Here is a 23,588-nt window from a genome sequence, read left to right on the forward strand (position 1 = left end):
ACTTCAGGTTTGCCCATTCGATGAGGCACGTGGAGTGATGATACAGCTTTAGAAGCAGGATCTCCGCGGTTACACCAGATGGCAGTGTGGACCCTGGGGGCAATCAGAACATGACGGAAAGCACTGCTAAGACCTCAAAAAGGGCATGTGACTTAAAAATAAAAAACTGGCCTATTGGGTTTTTTTTGGAAATGCTCTACCTAAAGTATTAATTTTAAGCATGGTCGAAGCTTTCCTACTAGCTCATCATTAATGTTACTTTACTATATTAAAAGTGTATTGAGTTATTTTGTGACTAATTGCTTTGTAAACTCAGTGATAAAATTACTCTGTTATGTACATTTTGATAGGCAGTGATATTCTGTATTCCAAGTAGCACTCAAATATTTCTTTCAGAGAAAAATTCAGGTTTGAAAGATACTTTCAGATTGAGTTTCTAATGAACTAAAGGCCCCAAGAGCAAGGTGTTTAGACAGACATCTAGAACTTTGGACACTACATGTTAGCCAATATTTAATGTTTATAAGAATAAGGCACTTTGCAACTCAAAATATAGGTATTAATAAAAATTAAGTATTAGAATAAACTAAACATGAACTCAAAAAGGTGGCTGATTAAAAAGGTAAAATTCAAGAAATGCTTAACTTACAGACAAGTAAATCCTCCTAATATGCTTTTAGGGTAAGCCATGAAGAACGTAAAATCATTTCTTTCTTTCTACACAATTCTTTCTATAGAAGTACCTGTTTTCACTGAATTTGGGAATGAGGGAAATGTTTGTTATTAAGCATCAGTACCATGTTGTGGAACATTCTAAGTGCTTTCATTTCATTTAGAGAATTATGCCAAAGACTGATTCATGTAACATGCGCACTGCAACTAGAGATATTAGAGATGGACTGAACGCCCAAGCGCAGGTGTAGTCATTCCGTCGAATTGCTTCCTTCACCTCTACCATCGAACACAATACGCACATACGGTAAGAATTTCCTGTCCTCTTCTCAGTCCTCAAAAGTGAACAAAAAATTACCTTATGTGAGTGTGGGAGCGGTGAAGGCATGGAAATGGTCAGTGAGTGATAAAACACTAGGCACCAAAGAGCATTGGTAATGACCACATGGAGGGCTGTGAGCCACAGCAGTGACCCTAGGGTTTCTTCCTTAGCGGGAATTTTGGAGGTGTTTTTTAAATAAGGTCAAGATGTTAACTAAGTTATCCCAAAGGACATTGTGTTTAACTAGTTTTCTGTAACTTTCGGTTGCCAAATAGGAAAGTGACAGATGGAGAAAATGTTCATTGTCAGGAATTCCCAGTTACATTATTCTAAAGTGTATGGATTTTTTAAAAATTATTAACAACATGATGACTTACTTTTGTTGGGAAAAATTACCATCACTTAAAAAAATTCTAAGATAAGGTGAGATATGTGAGTGATTTAAAATTGTTTGTCTAAGCTCAGGAGTAGCCTAAAAGAAAATATTCAGTTTAATACATCTATGTATATTTCTATATTATTTAAAAATGGAAAGGTTAAAAGAATACAATTATAGATAAAGTTTAAAGTACCTTACAGTCTCAAGTCAATTGTTAATATAAAATTCTTTAAAATCTAGCTCCTAAGAAAACCTTGCATTTATTATCAATGACATATTGAATTAGTTATGAATTAGCCAAGTTTATGCTTGGTGTATTGAATTTGGATTCAGAAATGGCTCAGAGATTACTGACTGGAAAATGTAAGCTTAAAAATGAAGGTTTTAGATGAAATACTACGCAAATTCAATGCATGTATTTTAGGGGATTGATGAGAAATCAATGAAATAATTTTAAATTATCCATATATCTAGCATATTATGCTAATTTACTTCAGTGCTAACTCACATTCATGGAGTGACATAATGTAATGGACAGCATAAGTAAAAAGCACTACTATAAATCTATTTTACTCAACTTTGAGATGGAAGTCCCTACAATGCATATAAAACTAGATTAACTAAGATTCTATTACTTTGTTGAATTTTTTTAAACATGTATTCACAGGTACTATAGCTTTTTAAAATAGCTGTGTTGAACCTAAACTCTAAATAATTTGCAGAAAATAATTAACTTCTTACATTTTTTCTTTTATTTGAGAGGATAATATTTCTAACCCTTGTATATCAGAATCACTGAAATAAATAGACATTGTTTGAAATTATTTGGCAACTACTTGTCTTCAGGTGTGTGCCAAAGAAATTTGTAGGAAATATTTCTCTACTGAAAGAACATCCTATACTCTAGAATCAGCATAAACTGCCCTGGAATGAAAATTTTATTATGTAATTTAGTGTACATGGGGGCCACACTGTTTTCAACTGTGGGGCCTCATCCCCTCAACCAAAATAGTGCCCATGTACATTTGTATTTGTCCTAAGACTGCAAAACTGACAAAATGCACAAAACAGAAAATCAATTATTTGTCATTCTTAGAAATTACCTTGAGTTACCTTGAGTTTACTTTTTGAAGTAAATACATAAGTAAATAAAATAATGTTCTTGTACATAGTCAAAAGACAGTAAATAATATCTTTTTAAAAAGATCTATCATGCCTCACAAAATATAAACCTGATAGTTATTTTCAAAATATAGAACAGGCCATGCTTATTTCATCTGCATATATACATAACAATTGATATACAACTAGTAGGAAGATGGGGTACTAGAATACTGTATAAATGTTTTCTCTCAGCAAACCATTGCATCATTACATTATATGGCAACTCAGAAGAGAAACTAAATGAAATGCATTAAAGCAATCATATATCATCTGTATCTCTTAAATCACACGTGTTCAGAAATATTTTGGCGTGTTTTAATAACCCTCCAGAACTAATGTAATGATATCATACACGGGAAGAGCAACTTCCACCCCAAATGCTTTCATGCCATGCATACACCCACACCTACTCAGCCCTGGGGAGAAGCAGCCATGGCAAGATGCAGCAGGTAAGGTGCACACAGCAGGCTCTGACAGTGTGGGGTGGGGAAACCTGCACACCAGAGCAAACTTTTGTTCCTTCATGGTAGACAGCAGACTCAGTTGGGCCTTCATAGATGAACAAGTGAGGTAGAATAGATTGTCGACAATGCCGAAGCCAATGCTGAACCAAGTTAAAACTTTTCTAGGAATAATATTTGCATCACTAGAAGGCCCCCTGTTGCTATGAGATTATTGTATTTTTTTGCCTATTCCATCAAATCAGAGTTCTAAAAAACAAACAGACAAGCAAAAACTCAGGTAAACCAATAGGTAGTGCCCACGGAAAGAAAGGGCACTGGGTGGACACAGACTCGTTTTGGTTATGTCGATTTAACATCTGGATTGATCAGGCTGTATTCAAATGTAGGGGTTTTTTAAAATGATGAATTTGGTTAGCCCAGAGAGTTATTAGGTTGAGGAAAATACTCTTTAAAAAAGTTAAAATGACTAACCCCCAAATTTCACGATGATTACTACAAAAATAAATGGGATGTTTTTAATTTTTAACGAATGTATGTGCAAATCATTCTGCTTTTAAAATAAGCCAGTATTGACTGTTACTGAGGTAAATTTGATTTTTCAGCAGAGCTCTTTTTGCATTGTTTTTTAAAGCAATATTTCATGAAATACATATCTTTTATACTAAAGTTCCTGTAAGTATTTACTGTTTGGTTACTGAAATTCTCAATATATACCTCTCCCAAAGAGGCTGCTATATGTGATTATGCTAACTCAATACAACTTAAAGTGTTTAAGTTTACAGTTAAGGTAATTGAGTAAAGGCAACGGATCATATAAAAAATGTTAAGGGATAAAAAATGAAAGAGAAGTGGCTAGCTATATTGGGAACAAATATGCAATTTTAGCAGAAAAGAGAAGTAGTTGAGGCATTATATATTATAAGACAAGTGCTTTAAAATAATACTGGGTCGAGACATCTACTATAAAATTAAGATTTCTTTAAAATTCATCTAATACTATGTCTCTTGTCTATTCATCTAACATTATGTCTATTCTTAAGTGAGGATGGTGGCAGAATTACCTATGGCGGGGTGGGGGGGCCTGTTAAATACACTTTATCCCAGAGATTTTATCTAGTGGACTGGACTATTTGTATATGACTTCCTAGGCTAAATTCTTGGCTTTGGTAGCTTTAAATCTGATCACTGAATTTGGACATGTGTCCTTGTGATCATTTTCTAATCAAACATTTCAAAGGACATCATTACAAAACCAAAATTATTAATTTACTATAAAGAATCTCAACACATTTGAATAGTCAGCATGGGTACTAAAGATACATAGGCTATCTGAAACTTTTTATTTTTGCCTTATTTTTAGATTTCTATTTTCTGGCAAGAGGGGCTGCTTTTAGAACTTTTTGTATAAATAAATTTCCCATTTATTTCAAAGCATTCTTCCACTGAGACTGTAATAAGATATATGTACTGTTTCTGTTTAATATATATTAAAGATCCTTTTTATCAATCAAATAACTTGGTTGCTAAGATGGAGAATATGTAAATATCCTTTTACTAAGTGAGAGAAGACAAATGGTGCTGTTAGAGAAAGAGGTTATTCTTAGCTGAAGGGGACGGTGGTTATTTGGCTCCAAATAAAAGTGAGGGGCTGTGTTTCCCCACCAAACACTGCCGGGTGCAGAATATGCTCTCTGCACTTTTGCTGACGATCGCATTCCTCTACTTAGAGTTAAGAAAGTGAATTTACCGTGTCTGAGAAACGGTAAAACTTCTCCAGTGCAAAAGCTTCTGTCTGTGGGAAGGTAAAGTGGACCAAGAGGCATTGAGAAACCAGAGAATCAAGGCAATTTGTACATGATTAAATATAACTGCACAAGTGGTTTTTATTGCATATACCGTTTTAGCAATCATGTGCATGGATAATCGATTTTCATATATGCGTGGTATCCACTCCCCAAAGTATGAAATTCACCCAAAAAAAGCTGGATTTAAACGCTTTTCTTAACTAAATCTTAATTGCAATATTTACTGCCTGAGTATTTCAAATAGTGATTAGAAAATAATAAGATATTACTATTTTTTCATTTCTGCATTTTCCTAGAGTGCCAATCATTAGAAAAATTAATCCTGCTGTCTTTTGTGGAGGTAAACAAGTGATAAATCTGAATAAAGAGCTGCTGTAGTAAGGATAATTTTTTTAAAGCGGGAACCACAATTGAACCAGTAAGCCTGTAGTCCGTTAGGTTCTGCTCTGGACACGGTAGCTGTGGGGCGTGCGGTGGGAGGAGAAAATGTCAAAGCTCTCAGCCCCCATTTGGACACCATTTGTGCCATACTTCTCATTTCTAGGGTTTGTAGCACATGGTTGATAAATCCTAAATTGTAGAAAGGAAGGGAAAGGCAGGGAAATGAAAGTAAATGTGAAAGAGCAAAACAAAATTATAGGGGAAACAAGTATTGCCTTACATATGATTAATGAAATTTGAAGGAAAATTTGTCTCCATCAGTCATTAAGGGAAAAGAAAGACAAGAGCTCCAGCCCTGTGATACAGAATTTTTTTGTCTTGTTACAGTGTTTCAGCCAGTTCCAGATCTCAAGAAAGGAAGGGAAACAAATGGGAGGGAAAAGGAGAGAAAGGGAGAATGAGGAAGAATGAGGCAAGTATAAGAGAACCAGCCAACACAGTGGGGTCAGTGGAAGGAGACTAAAAAAAAAGTTAATCTTCCATGAAAACATGTTTTAATGTACAAATTACATGCTTTTTTTCATAAAAATTTGATCAAATGCCAGATTTGACATTGTTTTCTGCCCAGTGCACTACCCAAAGTACCTCTGTGCTGATATTCTTTCCACACTGCATGGAACTGGGCATTTATTGGAACAGGTGATGACTCTGGGAATCAATTAGACGTGACTGCATAAGTTATTGCTTTAGAAAATGATGAATACTGAGTAGGCGCACCACTGAAGATCATGGCTTCATACTTTAAAAAGGTTTTATGAATCTCTAAATCAAAGTCAGTAAATCAGAAATCAGAAAGAATCATTTAAAAATTAAATCCTTACAAATGCACACTGTATGAATTTTGATATTACTCAATTGCTTAAGAATTCATTTGCTTTCAACATATCAGCTGGCCCATTCACATTAAAAAAAGTAAAGTCACAGATATGCTGGTCCATAGAAACTCTTCCTTACAGGAAAAAAAAAAGGTTGATTAAAACTTTGCACATGTAAAAAGAGATGACATGACAAATCTCAACAGAGAGGAACAATCCCATTCTGTACATCTAAATCCAGCAACTTCCTGTGACCTCCCAAAGATGCTCCAAGTAACAGTTCTGGGTTCCATTTATTGGATAATAGCAAGACAAAAGTAATGCCTTATTGTGTTTGCATGGGAATTCAGAGGAAATGTCTCGGAAACATGAAGGTGTGCATAAAAAAGAGACCACACAGTTTTATGTGAACATCAAAGAGTAAATAAAATAGGTAATAGTTGATGGAGACAAAGGAATCAGTTCAAAAAAAGAAACAACTTTAATGGCTATACTTGATGACTTACGTCAAGTAAAGCCATCAGAAACACCCGAACACTGAAAATAAGAAATGATACATTTTTTGTTAATGGAAGGAAAGAATAATGTCATTCAAAAAAAACACACTAGAAAAAAGTTGGTAAAGCTCACATGCCTAAATATGCTGCATAAAGTATGGCTAGATGTTGTCATTTTCTTCCTGAAGCTATTTTTGACCATTGAAGTTTCAGTGACAAAACCAAAGAAACATCCTGTCATTTACTCCCCAGTCTCCACTTCCTCTCCACGCATCCAATTAAATAGAACATACACTTTTTGGTGAAAGTTGGTATCCCAGTGAGCCCAATGCATTTAATCGCTTACCTTATTCTTTCTCTTTCGTCGAAATCGCAGAAGTTCTTTGTGTTGTCTTGATACAAAATTTACAGCTGCATATTCCAGAAGTGCTGAAAACACAAAAAGGAGGCACACTGCCATCCAAATGTCAATGGCTTTGACATATGAAACCTGGCCGAAAGACACAGAGTGAGCAAATTGACTTGTGTTGTTACTTTTATTGAGGATTAAACTGAACATCTGACTCTAAATTATACCATTTACATACCAGCCTGGAAAAAAAATGACACCAACTTTTTTTTTAATTAAGAATTTTTCAGCAATAATTTTGCAAGTTTTATATATTAGTCATACATTAAAGTGTATGTTCTGGCTAATTTTTTGAGAGAGGTACTATACCATACACATGATGAAAGAAAAAAAATAAGATGAAATATAACTTTACCTTTAGGTTAGGATAGTATAATGCCTGAAAAGTGAAGTCACATTAAAATACACCTTCAGCCCTGGCTGGTGTGGCTCAGTGGATTGAGTGCTGGCCCGCAACCCAAAAGGTCGCTGGTTTTAATTCCCAGTCAGGGCACATGGCTGGGTTGCAGGCCACGTCCCCAGTTGGGAGTGTGCAAGAGGAAAGCAATAGCTGTTATCTCACACACTGATGTTTCTCTCCCTTTTCCTCCCTCCCTTCCCCTCTCTGAAAATAAATAAATAAAATCTTAAAAAATAAAATAAAATACACCTTCATGGTAGCATAATGCTTGAAAAAGTATTAAGTAAGATTGAAATATATATAATGCTGTTTACCTTTTTAGCTCTATATTTTCTTTATTAAAAATGGTTTCTTTTGAAATAATTTTAACTTATAGTTGTCAGAAGCACAGTAAACAGAACTCCCACATCTGTAGTTAACATTTGGTTACATTTGTGTATTTCTATATCTCTATCTCTAATATTGTGTCTATATACATCTATATCTATAATTTTCTCCCTGAACTACTGGAGTCTAATATGCAGACGTGAAGCCCCATTACCCCTAAATGTTCATGTATTTTCTAAAAGAAAAGAATACTCTTCTAACATGACCCTAATACGTCCAACAAAACCAGGAAATTCACATTGATCTAAAACACTACCATCTAATCCTAAAACTCATTCCCATTTCACCAATTGCTTCAATAATGCTCCTTTTAGCAGAAAAACATTTTCCTTTTGGTCTAAGAGTTAATCTGTGGTAGAATCACATGCTGCATTTCCTCATCTTCTCTGTTTAGTCCCCAATGTGGAACTTTGTTCAGTCTTCCCTGGCCATTTGTGACCCTGATAGTTTGGATTAGTGCAGACCAGTTATGTTTTAACCTTTCTCACTTTTGGTTTATGAGATATTTCCTCATTGTAGACTCACACAAGGGGCCTTTAATGAGAACAGCGATGCCCTGTTCTTCCCAATGGGTCGCACAGGAGGCACTCAGTGTTGATCAGCTGGCTAAGGTATTATTGTCCATTAAATTTCTCTACCACGAAGCTACTACGTTTCCCTCGTGTGGAGATGACTTGAAGCCACGTAAAAAATCCTTTTACTCTTTAAACATTCACCGTCTAGACGTTGATGATACTTTCCTGAACCAATTATTACAATGATGACATAAATAATGATTTTCTGATTCCATTATTCTATCTATATTCATTGGTTAGCATTATATATAGTAAGGGAAGTGTCTCTCATATTTGTTTACTCATGTATTTATTTACTATGAACTAACAATTTTGCTCAGTGGGTTACACTATGTTGATGTTCACATTGTCTAGACTGGGTCAGCAGGAGCTCCTAGAAATCAGTCCACGCGTTTCCTTTTGGCAAGTCTCCACCACAATCTGAGTACACCCTTACTTGCTGGCATGAGGTGTTCCAGCTTATCTTGCATGTTTCCTGTCCCAGTTCTGGACGGTGCCCTTTCTCTGTGAATCCTTTATTTAGTGAAGAACAGTTTTTAGAAACCAAGATCTGGGCACTGGCTGTGCTCACTGCTTCCTGGATGTCACTGTTTCTAGGCCCTCTTAGTAACTAGAGCCAGAAATTATATGTACAGGGATGGAAAAACATAGGTTTAGAGTAGTAATAAGTAATACAATAACTAATAAATAATAATAAAAGAATAAACTGTCTCACATATAACTGTAAATCTACTTTTGTCCACCCTGTGTATGTGTGTGTGTGTGTGTGTATACACATATATATCACAATATAGGGTCTGGCAAAAGTAACACCCACTTCAGTGTGGTTGGTAGGGCAATAATATGGGTGTAATAATTTATGGTTTTAATTTGAATATTTCACTTGAAATGTCATATGCTGTACTTGAATGTGATATTGTTATGTTACAGAATTACATGCTTATGATTTTGTAATAGAATATTTTGTAATAAAAAGGGCTTTATTTGTGGCAGACCCTGTATGTATAACATACATAACACTATATATTTTATAATATATGCAATTATACATTTTATATTATTATACACTCTATTACATATACAAGCATATCTATCATCTACATATCTGTATTTTAAACATGAATTGTCACTGGTTATTTCAAGTTCCAATTCAATAGCACAGAGTTCATTCTGCATGTACATTCTACCTTTTACTCTTTCCATGTATCTAACACTTTCCTCACAGTGAAAAAGTTGGCTCCCATATATTTTATTATAAACCCTGGAAGTAACTAATATCTTAATTCTGCTGGCCAGCCCCAGCCTGAGCCTCATGGGTCCCCACCGCCTCATTGGTTCTGGCCTGACACCTGAAAGCCCCGCTGGCGGCCCTGGTCACGATCATCAGTCACCACGACTCCCGGACTCTGGGCCTGCCAGTCCCAGGCAGCCTCCTTGACCCTGACCACCACCTGAGCTACAGATCTTGCTGCATTCTGTCACCTTGAAGGTAAGGAAGAGGACAGAAAAAAAGGAAAATAATAGAGAACTTTAAATGCTTTATTCTGAGAAATTAAAAAAAAGGGAAGAGCGAAAAGCAGAGCCAGACCCCCATTTCCTAGAGACAGATTCATACAGACCTAAGTCCTTCAGAGAGAGCAGTTAAGTAACTTTTAACAAATTGCTCTAATCTTGGTCTCAGGCTAATTGGACAGTGATTTGCTGTACATGGATATTGTTCAAGGATAAAAAAAATTTCTTTTGAGTTTTAGTGTTATTTCCTATTGTATATGTCATTTCCTGTGTATTATACAGCTGAAGTGTTATACTTTGCGAGCATTATCAGTAAAATCATTACCTTTTGTGGAATAGGCATGAGATCATTGATTCTATTTTGTACTTTAGGCTTGCCAATTAGATGTGGGAAAATCTCGTCTGTCAAGTATTAGAAATAATAATAACAGATATTTATGAGACCTATTTTTTTAGTTTTTCCTAGGAAATGGACAGTTATCTAGAAGTTTGCTTTCCCGCTGGTAGAAATAAATATCCCTTTCCCAAGAAGATGTAGTCCCAGGAGAACAGAAAGGCAGGCACAGGCAAAGATGCACCACCTCCTTTTCTGGACCAATGTGTAGCTACTTTAAGGAACAAACGTCACACTTTGAAAATCGGACTATCTCAATGCTGTTTCTATCTTCTGTATTTTTTTCCTTTCTCATCATCTTTAATATTTGGTGAAGCTATTTTTGTCAAATGTCAGCCTGTGGGGATCGTGATCAAATTCAGGTTGTGGTTTAAAAGGGGAAGTGGCTCAATATTGGGGGAAGCTTATGGTGGAGGGAGAAGAAAACCCAGGAAGGAAACATCTCCCCACCACCTTTCCCGGGTCTCAGGCTAGGCTTCGCCCCCGTCTGTTCCAAATCCCATGACACCTGCGTCTACCCGAATGTGTTACAGTGTAACTGCTTACTTCTTGTTTTACCTCTGTTGAAACTGTTAACCCTTTGAAGGCAGGTGGCATCTCTATTTTATTTCCCATGACCAGAGTGCTTGGCATGCATATACATATTTGCTGAGTAAGTGGATAGATAAATGAAGACATAAAATGTTAAAATGCGGGGGAAGAATGAATCATAGGTGATGATTTATAGAAAGGGTCACTTTCTGGAGTAACGCTTTGTTCATGCCTTGGGTTGGAGTGATATTCCTTTAAAAAGAGGGCACTTCCTGACACCTCCAATGAGATAACTTACGTATGAAATATGCCAACAAAGTGGCTCTCTGCAGCGCCTCCTCTATCTTAAGCTTGGCTTCTGCTCATCAGAACGTCCTCTACTGAGCAAAGAGAAGCACACCTTCACTTTATTCAAGTGCTATGCTACGGGTCCATCTGTTTGTAAAGTATAAATTTACATCTCGTAAGTTCTGCAGTTGCCTTCATATACATACAGTCCTGGTGCCGCCTCAAGCCACACCATTCCTGGAAGAATATGACTCATTAAGGACGCATGCACTCTTACCAACCTGAGTGTATAATAACATGAATCAGAGATTAAATTGGAAATTTAATTTCCAAATTAATCCAATGAATGTTTTCAATGATGACAGACACATGCAAACATCCCTTGGGTCTGCCAGGGTTCTGTTCACTGTGAGCAGTTCCCAATCATTGAGGCTTAAAGCCTACTTTCTTCATTCTCTCCTCTTATCCCTTTCACCTATGTCAACTTTTTCTCCTCTCCCACCCTCCCTGATCCTAGATGTACAGCAAACTCCGGACCTGGGTAGTCTGGCACTCTCGGCTCAGTGACTGAATAAAGACAACAGTTTTCAATCCAACACATTCATCACATACTCATGAGCTATAACCCACTCCCCATGTGATTCAGAATTATCACCTTCTTTCCATCCCCTACCGCCTGCTCTCTTTCCTTTGGGGCTGTTTCACTCTGATTCAGCTCATCCTTCTGAACCACCTTGCCCGCAGTCCCATGGTCCACTGTGCTGCTGGAACCCTAAGTCTGTTTTGAGCAACAATCTCTCCTCAATATTACCCCTTAAATACACATCCAAAATATGTTTCATGGTGTATAAATCTGTTCATGGTTGGATCTCAACTTACCTTTCTTACTACGTGCGTTCATTCACTTTTTCTCATTCAACATTTACTGAACAGCATTAATGAACCCAAGTTCTGTTCTTAGTGTTGTAGTTACAGAGATGAGTAAGATAGACAAGATCTGTGGTTAACTATTGACCTTGACCCATTGTGCACACATTATTTATTTACGTACTTCTCTCCTTTAAGTTAATGTATCCTATGAGCTCAAACAAGGGTCAGGTCGTATTCATCTTTGTATTTCTAGGACCTAGCGTGGCGCTTGGCCCTTCCATAATGTTGCTTTGATTGAACCATGTGGAGTGGTTTGTAATCACTGGCCATTTATTATAGAGAAGTCATTCTAACAGCTAACATACCAGAGAATGTTCTTAGTGATGTCCATAGAACGGCTTAATGTTTTGAGTAGTAGCCCAAAAGTAACACTTTTAACCCTCACAATTAATGGGGAACTTATTCTCATTTTAGAGATGTGGAGACTGAGGCACAATAAAATACCTTGTCACATAGCTGCCATTAGAGACTGAATATGTCCTTTCAGGCATTAGATTTCAGCAACGGAATTTCAAAAGGACAGATTAGTGCTCTTATAAAAAGGACCCCAGAGAGTTGCCTCATCCACCCCACCATGAGCAAACACAGCTGGAAGACCCCTCATCTGTTCATCATGAAGGGGCCCTCACCATACCAGGCACCGAATCTGCCAGTGCCTTCATCTTGGACTTCTCAGGTTCCAGGGCTGTGAGAAATAAACTTCCGCGGTCTAGAAGCCATTCAGTCTGTGGTATTCCGCTGCAGCAGCCTGGGCTAAGACAGCTACCGAGTTGCAAAGCTAAAACTTGAATACAACTAATGTGGCTCCAGAGCCCACGAACTTGACTACTATTCTATATCATCTAGTTATTAGGCTCTTTTTATTTATGCTATCACTATAAATTTACAACTATGAACATATTTAAGTAAGAACAAATTTCTGGATCTTAACATTCAAGCCTCTTCAACTTTCATCTGATAGTTAAAAGTGAAGTCAGTATACAAAACACCTATTGTAAAGTCCTCTATACTTTTGGGGAGTTTGATTTTTTTTTAAGATTTTATTCATTTATCTTTAGAGGGAAAGGGAAGGAGAGAAGGAGAGAAATATCAATATGTGGTTGCCTCTCGTGGGTCCCCTGCTGGGAACTGGCCTGCAACCCAGGCATGTGCCCTGACTGGGAATCAAACTGCGATCATGTGGTCCACAGGCCAGCGCTCAATCCACTGAGCTACGCCAGCCAGGGCCTATACTTTTTGGTTTTGATTCTAAAAAACCAACCTCCTAGCAGACAGTAAAGCAACGGGATAGGAGCATTGTATTTACCACACAAAACCAAACTGGTTACTCTGGGGGAAAACATTAGATCAGGGAAATATTTTATCCTCTGAAGAACAATGAAAGCCTCCTCGACACTATTCCTACCTAGATTACAATGAAGTGTTTTTGTGAGCTAGGAGACGACTGCCTACTTGTCATGTGATAATTCAGGAAGAGATCAGCCTGGTAAACTATCTGAGTATGCAGAGTTAGATTACTGCAAGGCCTTATCTGTTTCATTCTAAAAATCTTTTATAATGCAGGAAAAGGAATATAAGCATCATATTCTGTATATTTCTTATATCATTTTATTTTTTAATGCATTCATTCTATTTTGCCAACTTATTTATCATTAAGAAATAGAGAAAGCTTGCTTCTTGTGTTCCAAGTAAATATATGTATATAATTGGATGTTATTATTATCATCCTGACTATAAGGCTAGAATCAAATCACCTGACGCTGGGAAGTGGCCATGCTTGGGGAGCCTGCCTGAGCTTGAATTTGTCTGTATCCGCCTTCCCAGTGATGCAAGGGAGTAGGCAGAGGAGGATTCAAGGTAGGATATAATGCAATAACAAACTCCCAAAATCTCACTGACCTGAAACAAGAAAAGAGACTCCATGTCCCCTTTGAGTTTAATGATTACTCTGGACTGTTACTGTCATTATCAGCCTCACCGTGACCTCAGTTGGAAAATTGGCAAGGCCCACAGCAGGGGAAAACCAAGGTACTAATGGGCCTCATGTTTAGTAATAAATATTCCAGACTGCACAAAGCACAGGTCACTGCTCAAAATTCATTGATTACAACTGCTCACTGTCAGCCCCAATGACAACAGAGCAAAGAAGTGGAACCCCGCCCCACACCTGAAAGACAGAGAGAGCCAGCTGAGGGAGTGGAAGGGGCAGGTACTGCCCTTCGTGCTTCTGAAACACGCCCTACAGGCACCGAACTGAGGACGGTGCGAGTTACAGTCTGATCACTGCTTACAACATCTGGGTGGATATCTAAAGCAGCTTTGTTAAAGAGCAAAACTCGCTGCTTTACAGAAGCTGTTAATTATTAGAGTGTGACACTGAAGCTGTTAATTAGTCGAGTGTGACATAGAAAAAGAAACCTCCCTGATCCTCAGTCCAAAATTTCCTCTCACCATAGTGTCAGGTCAAAGTTCAGTAAGATCAACTGGCAGGAAGCACAAAAACTAGAGTCCAGGCCGAGGACCCCAGAGGCTATTTTATTTTGTGCTCTCCGATTCACAGGGATACACACATTGCCTATATCTCAGGTAATCTTTCACCACTAAATTTACTTTTACACTAGTTTTTGATGAGATTAGTGAGTAGCAATAGTTTCAGATTATACTCTTACAAGTACTTGGGGCAGGCTGTGTTGGAAGTATGGCCCCATGTGCTGCAGCGGAGAGGCCTGCCGAGATGCAGGCCTTTACCCTCCACCCTCCACACAGACGTGGTCAACAGTTCTGCTTCCTAGAACCGATAATGTCCTGTACTACAGCCCATAGAAGGCAAAGCACTGAGGAGTCCATAGTTCTTACATTATACCCCAGACTATACATTATAGTAAATTCTGCTTACTAAATTATAAATTACAAGTGGGACCACTATTAATCAATCCAGGAATAGAAATTTAAACTGCATTGACAAGCAGCACAACTTAAAGTTAAGAATAAGAAATTGATTAAACCAGAACCTGGACAATAACATTGTGATAACTATGTATGGTGCAGGTGGATCCTAGGCTTAGGGGGATCACTTCATAGAGTATATAAATGTCTAACCACTATGCTGTACACCTGAAATTAATATCATATTGAATGTCAACTGTAATTGAAAATGAAGAAATGAAACCTGGAGTTTGGATCTCACGTTTCGGGTAAACCTACCTGTAGGCACTCTGAGAGGTAAATTTTTGACGAATCACCTGAGAGTGATTATTTTGTCTGTTCTTTTCTCAGTCCAAATGTGTTTTTATTTTGGAAAAAGGTATAAAAAATCACCGTGCATTTCTTTCAATTAGCTAAAACGGCACGTCGAATAGGGCGATTTGTTCTTCCACTACTGGCATTCAGTCCTAGTGGGTTCTCCCAGTCCCTGAGAATCGGGAAATAAACGGTGTGGCATAATTCCAGCTGTGGGGTGATCGAGTGATTCACGTACACAGCTCAGTGCTTTTTCTCTGAGATAGGCAGAAAATGTTCCTGCTGCATCATGATTTTTGTCCTAGAGGGTTCCTTTCAGATCACACCGGCTATTCATTAATCTTTGGTTTTGTAAAATGCCAATTGTAGTACCCTGAATCCTACCTTTCTCGCTGGTATAAAACCTGAAGAAGAATTTTGCATTTTGTAACGCTTCTAGGTAAAATTAAATTAGTTTGAAATCATGTTGATCTTCATTTAAGACCGAAAGCAAGAGAAACAAAGGAATAAGAACAAAGGCCAAGACTAATGTTTTAAAAGCAGGTGCGGAAGCGGAGTAAAGCTGATGATACCAATAACGCTGAACAGCCGAGGACTGTTTCTCTGGGGTGCCAGTCAGCGACTCCCGCAGCGCAGGGTGCTGGGAGCTTCGGCGTTCGTCACCCTGGAGACACAGCGCAGTCCCACTGACTGCGTTCCTGCCGCCACATTCATGCCGACTGTGATCCTCCCCACCCTTAGTACATGAAGGGTGCTTAGAACACAATATTTATTTTCCACCTTTGGTTTTTATTGGGGAAAATAAAAGGTAACAGAGAATCATAATTGCAGAGCCGGATTATTTCCAAAATGATAAACCTCACTAATCCCTCCAACCATCCGATAAGAAAAGTGCAGCACGAAAGGCTGAGGTATTTGGAAAGGTCACCCGGTTATCTCTGATTTCTGCCGCAGCTATGGGAGTTTTACCATTGTCTGCTTTATAGGACGTGAACCAGGTTTCGCACTTAGATGAAACTGTAAAATGTAGACGTCAGTGGAAATGCTTCTTAAGTACGTGCCGTTAGTTACTGACATTTCTTAATATATTGATTTTTTTTTTTTACTGCTCAGTGAAGGTTGAATTGTATTTGTCACTTCTCATTTTTTTGCATTTTTATTGGGTGCTTTGTGTTTCTGTAACATCATCTTCATTGTAATAATATACTTTCTTATTCTCTATTCTCTGAAGTCTAAGACTTTTTCTTTCATTTCAAACAGGAATCATAAAGAGAGAAAGCCTGTTAGGTGCTTTCCACACTGATGTTTGGGCTGCATTCGTTATTGCTCTGGTGGAGGGGAAGTTTTACATCCATATTATCTGTCAGGAGGATTTGTGGTGTGGTCCTAGGATATATATGAATGTGGGAAAAGGAGGGTAAGACATTATTCAGGTAAAAATATCTCAAGGTTACATATACATCTTTTATTTTTAAGTTTAGTTTGAGGCCAAAGCCATTGTGTCATTTCAAAAGTATTTTAAGCTCTGTGATTGATTACATACTTTTTCATAATTATGCCTTCAAATTTAAGAAATTATGCAGTGTTTCTGTGTCTACATGAGCTACAGAGGACCTGCTTGATAATTGCTAATTTTCAGTTTAATGGGAATAGTGAGCCCAATAAATGTAGGTTCTAAAGTCACAGGTAGAACTAGAAACGTTTACCAATTTCTAGTCTTGTATTATAGGATCCACCTATGCTTAGGAATTATCTGTTTAAAAAGCGCTAATAAGACTCAATGATATTCATATGCATTATTTCTTATGATTTTAACAAAAAGTGCATGAATAAACAATTCTTCTATTTTCTATGCATCTTTCTTTCTCTCTCTTTTCCCTAAGTGAATGCAATACAGAACCAAATTATTACCATAACAACTTCAATGAAAATTTTTTCAAAATTAAATCTATTGTTTATATTAAAAATTCTCTTATAAAGTTAAAATTTACTTATTAAATACTTTGTCACATTAATGAATTTAAAATGAACTCAGTGGCATCATATTTGCACTAAATTTGATTGAAGTAATTTTAGTCAACTATGTTTTGAATAAACATTAGAATCTTGTATTTAAATGGTGAGAACCAAACACTATTAAGAGTAATACTTATTAATTGCTGCATTAATAAGAAAACCTATTGCTCTACAACTCCTCTCTCCCAATTTTCATCATTGTTAATATTTACAACTTACTCGCCTGTAAAATTGCAGGGTATTTTTTTGAGAACAATATTAACATATATTTTGAGAACTAATTAGATAAAAACAGTGAATAGAAGTCCTTCATTTATCTTCCCTTTTTTAATGTAATGTCACTTTATAGGCCTTTGTGTGCTCATACAATCATACTACTCCAGTGAAAAATAACATTCAATTTATATATTCTAACAGTTGTAATTACTTCTAGAGGTGGTATCTTTACAAACAATAAAAACTTAATCTGAAAGCTATCTTTATGTTTTCTAAGAACCAATGTTTTTATTATGCTGTAAGTTAAATATATGTCATTTTTTTATTCTTTTCCATTAATTGGTGATTCTCAGGGGAAAAATAGGTTTCTGTGTAAACAAAGAATAATTTCAGTTTTCACATTCTTTTTAGAGAAATTAATAAAATGACATACTCTTGCTTTTCAAGTTAAGTATCTTTTAAAAATCTCAGTACTAAGTAAATGTGGGAGCCCACCAGGCCGCAGGGGACCACGGACAGAGCCCCCACTGTGAAAACAGTGGCGGGACTTGGTTTCTGGTCCCTGGAGCCGGCGGGTATCTTGACATCTTCCGGACCTTCTCCTTCTCAGCCTTGAAGGCAGGAACAAGGTCTTGGCATGTGCGTCATGTTCCAGGAAAGTGATAGTCATGAGGACACTGCTATCTGTGGGCAAATGTTCTCAGGATGTGAGAACATCTTGCCCTCTTGATAGCCTTCAGGGAATGTACAAACTTTTGTAAAACAGCATTGTTCTCAGGCCACTGTAGTTCTGCATATAAGCCAGCAGTTCCTTGAATAAATTTGCCATTTGCCAGTAAAGAGCACTTGGACCTCTCCATTCTTTTAATTAAGTCCATCGCCTCACCTCGCGAACACCTTGCTGCCGCGGGCGGCGGCAAGTAAATGTTTAAAAGCTTGCCTTGTCTTTAAATATCTGCATGATATTTACTCAATAGACACACACTGTGTACTGAGTTAGGCTCTGAGGATAGAAGTATGGACAAGACAGTCTATCCTTGCAAAAAGCTATTCCTTGTGGGGTTCACAGACAAATTGAATGGAAGAAAAAGTGAGAGGAAATCATTTAGGATTAGCAGCCTTTGGTACAGAATTTGCGATTTTCATCAGCTCCTGACTTCTGTGCAATATTTCATTGATTAGCTGCCTTTGAAATTTCCCATGTTTCTTTTTGCGTAGTGATGTGTAGCTGCGTGTGGAATGAGATGGCCACGGTGGTGGGGCAGGATGGGAGGGACCACATAGACTCTTCCCTCCTCCCTTTCTCCATCCCTTCTTCCCCTCTTGTTTTCCTTAGTATTTGCAAAGATGACAGAGTGTGGTCTAAGGAAGGAGCCAGAAAGTTTTAGCAAATTACAGTCCCTGAGGCAGACAAGATTATTTATCGGCCATCCCCTTTTCCTCCCTTCCTCTCCTAGGGTTTCCTGTGGGTGGAATACAGTCTACCATCCTGGTATGACTTAGGAATGAGAACAGAAGTGACTGTATGCCACATTTGAGCAAAAACCTTGCATGTTACAGCTCGCCTTCTTGCTTTCCTGCACTCTTCCACAGAAAAAAAGCATGCTACCAGGACCTGGAGTCCCCAAAAGGGAAGACCCAGGGAGCAGGCCTGAATCCACTCCACAGCCCAGATCTGAGCCATCCTAAGGCAGCCAATCTCAGACAAGCCCAGAAGAGGCATAGGCAATGCACAGGCCTCTAAGAAAGAATAAATGTGATAAGCCTTTGAGATTTGGAGATTATTTGTTATATAGAATAAGTGCAATATAACTTCATGAAACAGTGATTCCTAATATATTAAGAATCTCATATAATATTGTATTCAGAGACAGGGTTTTGATAAACTTGGAATCTAGAAATTCTCCCAGCCTTGCCAAGTTCCTGTCTAGGTGAGCGTGAATAAGTGTGTGTGAATATGTGTGTGCATGTATCTGTCTATTTAACATCCTGATATAATAGGCTTGAAGCTCATTTCTAAAAGACTAAAACATTGTGTACATGGTGATACTCGTGTGTTTTTTTAGAATGAGATGAAAGAAAACACTCACCAAAGCTAGATCTTAGCTGGCCTCTATGAACAGAATGAATAAAGGAATGGGAGATGGTCTCTAATAGGAAATACCAGATCTTTGGAAGCAGAAAAGAAAGAGTAAGGTGTTTGTAATATTGCAGAATATCCATGACCTTCCCAGAGTTCCATAATGAAGGTTCTTCCTAGAACCCATTGTTTCTAAATGAAAATTAGACTTTGTCCCTTCTCTTTATTTTGTTTGTTTCTACTACTCCCCATACTTAATAAAGAATACAATTCCCTCAGTGCCAAGATCTTCATAAGGTATTAGTACAAATCAAATTTATACTAAAAATCATTAAATTATTATTACTCTCTCCTCTTTTACCCTGATTTAAAAATCCTCCTTGGAAAGATTACCTTTACACTTCTTAAAAATACCACAAAATGTTGGGATATCAAAGTTTGGGAGAAAGTTTTGCGGTGAGTAGGTGTCACCTTTGACTAAATTGTCTGACTTTAGTCTGGCAATTCGGTATATGGGGGAGAGATGGTCATGGGGGAAGAACGGAGAGAGGACACTTTGAATGTTTTGGTTCAATTCTAACTAAAGAAGAAGAGAGGGCCAACCACAAATGCATTTTTTTCTCCTCTTTATGGGCTTTATTTTACTCTTAGGAAAATTACTTTTGGTCTGCTTCCCTACCCAGCTAACATTTACTCCCTGAAGTCTGAGGCCTACATATCCCTCTTCAGAAATTCAGAGGTTTTGACTTTTTGACGATGCTGCATGATTATCTAAACAACTCAGAGTTAACAGGTTCAACAACAGATCAGTTTCCTTCCTCAGACTGCCCCATCAGTAACTATCACAACTACTTGCCCAGTTTCTCACCCAAATGCCACCCTTCACTCCTGCCTTTCCCTTAATCTGCAGTGTCCCGTTCAGAAGCAGATCCTGACTGTTTCACCTCCCAATTCACCCGCCTCTCACAAAGCATCTACCTCTTTCTGTATCTACCTGCCATGACCTACCTCTGTTGCTCCCAGTCTCACCGTGATGCCATCATCATGAGGTCAGAGAGGTCACTCCTTTTGTGAAAATCCTTCCAACATCCACTCCAAATAAACCTCATCCCTAACAAGGTCTATAGAAACCTCCATGCCATGGCTCTACAATCACCACCATTTTTTTCTCACTTACTCAAAGTACACAACTTTGAAAAGTTGCTAACAAGAGAATGCACTGTCACCCTCTTCGGGCCTCTGACGCAGGCACTGTAGAAATGCCAAATAGTTTCAAGTTCCAAGGAGTGAATCCCAGGAGTCTTCTTGCTCTGGGCTATTACCTGCTTAATTCATCATGACACCATAGAGGCCATTATCAGAGAGGACTCTCGGCTCTGCAGTTCCCAAGGTGCTGGCTGAAGTACATTCATTGAGAGTGTCTACTCTGAGTCCTTCATTTCCTACAGGAGATACATTGGCACAGAGATTGGATAAAATACTAAGCAGTTATAAATTAACGATGTATTGTTTCTTCTTCCTATGCCTGAGAATCCCGATTGTTTTCCTGAATTTAGTTTGTTTTCCTACTTCCTAGATTTTGTCAGTAGGACAAGTGTGGTAAGTCTCTCAGGCATCTGAGGGCTCTTTTGGGAGGATGAGGACAGCAAATCTTAAAGTGCATGGGTTCAGACATCTGTTCTTACATGCGAATGTGAGACCCTTGTACATTGCCTTCCTAGTCCTTCCCTTACCCCATCACAGAATCAGAATTTTCAAGAAATTTTCTATTCTTGCCCTGCCTGGGGTACCTCAGTGGACTGAGCGTGAACTGTGGACCAAATGGTCACCGATTTGATTCCCAGTCAGGACACATGCATGGGTTGCAGGCCAGGTCCCCCGTGGGGGCCATGTGAGAGGCAACCACACATTGATGTTTCTCTCCCACTCTTTCTCCTTCCCTTCCTCTCTCTAAAAATAAGTAAGTAAGTAAGTAAATAAATAAATAAATAAAAAATTTTTTACTCTTTTGAATGACTTCATCTAATAGGTTAATTCTTATTTATTCTGGTTATTCACTGTCTGCCTTCCTGAATTCTAATACATGAATACACTCCACCTTCTGTTCCTTAACTCTCACAAAGCCTAAAATAATATGGTCACTGCATCTTAAGACATTACCTTGATAATCAAACCTTTTTTGTAGCTCAGAATGAAGTGTTACCACATTTCCAGTGGTCACGTCCCTGTCTCTATGATTTGAGAGATGGAGAAGCTTTCTACACATTTATGTACATAATTGAACTCATAGTTAAATTTTTATTCTTTCCCTGAGATCACAGTGAAATAAACCCCTTTTTAAAAAACTTTTCTTATTTTTTGGGAAAAAGTTTAAAGCCATCCCAAACTCTTCTTTCCTTTAAAAACAAAAAGCAAGCTTGTGTCTTCATTTGTCTTTTTAAAACTTACTGCCTTTTAAATTTCTGCTTCCTCACTGTCAGCCTGTTCTTAATTTCAGTGAGGAAGCAGAAACTTAAAAAGCAGTAAGTTTTAAAAAATGAATGAAGACACAAGCTTGCTTTTTTTCTGACAATGACCAGGGGGAGAGGGGAATTTCAGGGGAAAAGGGGAAGGGTTTGCAAGAACAAGAATAAAGGACACATGGACAATAACAAGGGGGAGAGTGGAAATAAAAGGGAGGTGGGGAGGGCTGGAAGGGTGGGCTGGAGTGGGAGTAAAAGGTCAAAAACTGTACTTGAACAACAATTAAAATGAAAAAGACTAAAAATAAATAAATAAATAAATGTCTGCTTCCTCCACCCAAACCTCATGATCTCCCAACTCTGCCTTAATCTCTGGATCTAAATGCCTTGATACTGTGCCTCTTAGAAGCTGAAATACTGAAACATAAAATATTTTGTGCTCTTCTGGTTGATAACTTATGCAAAAATGAGCTTTAATTTCTGTATAGTTCATGAAGAAAATCAGTGAGTAAACTGGAAATTTCCCCTAAATATTGACCATAGAACTGTATTATTATTCAGAGCCCTTCAGACATTTAGACATATACCGGGGTAGGCAAAAGTAGGTTTACAGTTGCTTGTGTAGCAAAGACGCGCGGGTTGTGAGCGGGTTGTGATTATTACAACAGCTGTATCAATACTCAAAAGAATGCCACAGTGCAACTCGAAACCTACTTTGCCTACTCCTGTATAGATAAACATTGAAAGGAATTAGTTTAATCTTATAGGCAGATTTATAATTTTCATTTGGACAATATTTTATAAAACACTAGTTGATATCCATCCTTTTAAAAATACAACTACTTAAACATAAACTTCATTTTGAGAGACTATTGTTAAGTCTTAGGAAGGCAGAATGAGCATTGTTTTTTTTCCTAAGATTTTATTTATTTATCTTTAGAGAGGAAGGGAAGGAGAGAAGGAGAGAAATATCAATGTATGGTTGCCTCTCATGAGTTCCCTGCTGGGAACTGGCCTGCAACCCAGGCATATGCCCTGACTGGGAATCGAACCACAATCGTGTGGTTCGCAGGCCTGCACTCAATCCACTGAGCTACACCAGCCAGAGCCACATTGTTAAATATCAAGTTCTTCCTATGTTAAATAATACTTTTAGGAATAAAACGTCCTGTCATCATATTTTATTGATTTGGACATTTTAATCTCATAAATTCAAACATAGAATGTAATCCATATTAAGGGTTAAGGGAGCTATGATTGTACATTTATAATTTAGTTGGCATGGCAACTGGATTGCATCAAATGCACAAAAATAGCAGATATAATCTTATTATATTTATATTATTGCAATGAAAATAGTGAAGATTGTTGGAAGTTAGACAGGATTACTTAGATAGTAGAAATTTCTTCCTTAGAAGTCATTGAGAAGAGGGAAATAACATTCTATGGCTATGTTGCTAAATGGATGAAAAAAGCTACTGTTTTTATTTCAGCATATTTTGTGGAAAAAGATAGGGTCTTTTACAAACCTCATCATTTCTTTTAGTTCTGGCAGTTCAGCATGGACTACAATGAGCTGTCTTTTTTGT

At 37.7% G+C, this 23,588-nt stretch overlaps 1 protein-coding gene across 1 annotated transcript in view; it reads right to left on the reverse strand.

Annotated features, from left to right (window-relative positions):
- The window catches only part of GLRA3 (glycine receptor alpha 3), a 140,762-nt gene that overhangs the window by 12,047 nt on the left and 105,127 nt on the right, over positions 1-23,588 (reverse strand). The window contains exon 8 of the mRNA XM_037042165.1: positions 6,906-7,049. Coding sequence (XP_036898060.1) covers positions 6,906-7,049 — 144 coding nt within the window. The remainder of the gene's footprint in view (positions 1-6,905; positions 7,050-23,588) is intronic.

The sequence above is a fragment of the Sturnira hondurensis genome, unplaced genomic scaffold (genome assembly GCF_014824575.4).
Source record: "Sturnira hondurensis isolate 20B ecotype Veracruz unplaced genomic scaffold, ASM1482457v3 Scaffold0003693, whole genome shotgun sequence".
NCBI lineage: Eukaryota > Metazoa > Chordata > Mammalia > Chiroptera > Phyllostomidae > Sturnira > Sturnira hondurensis.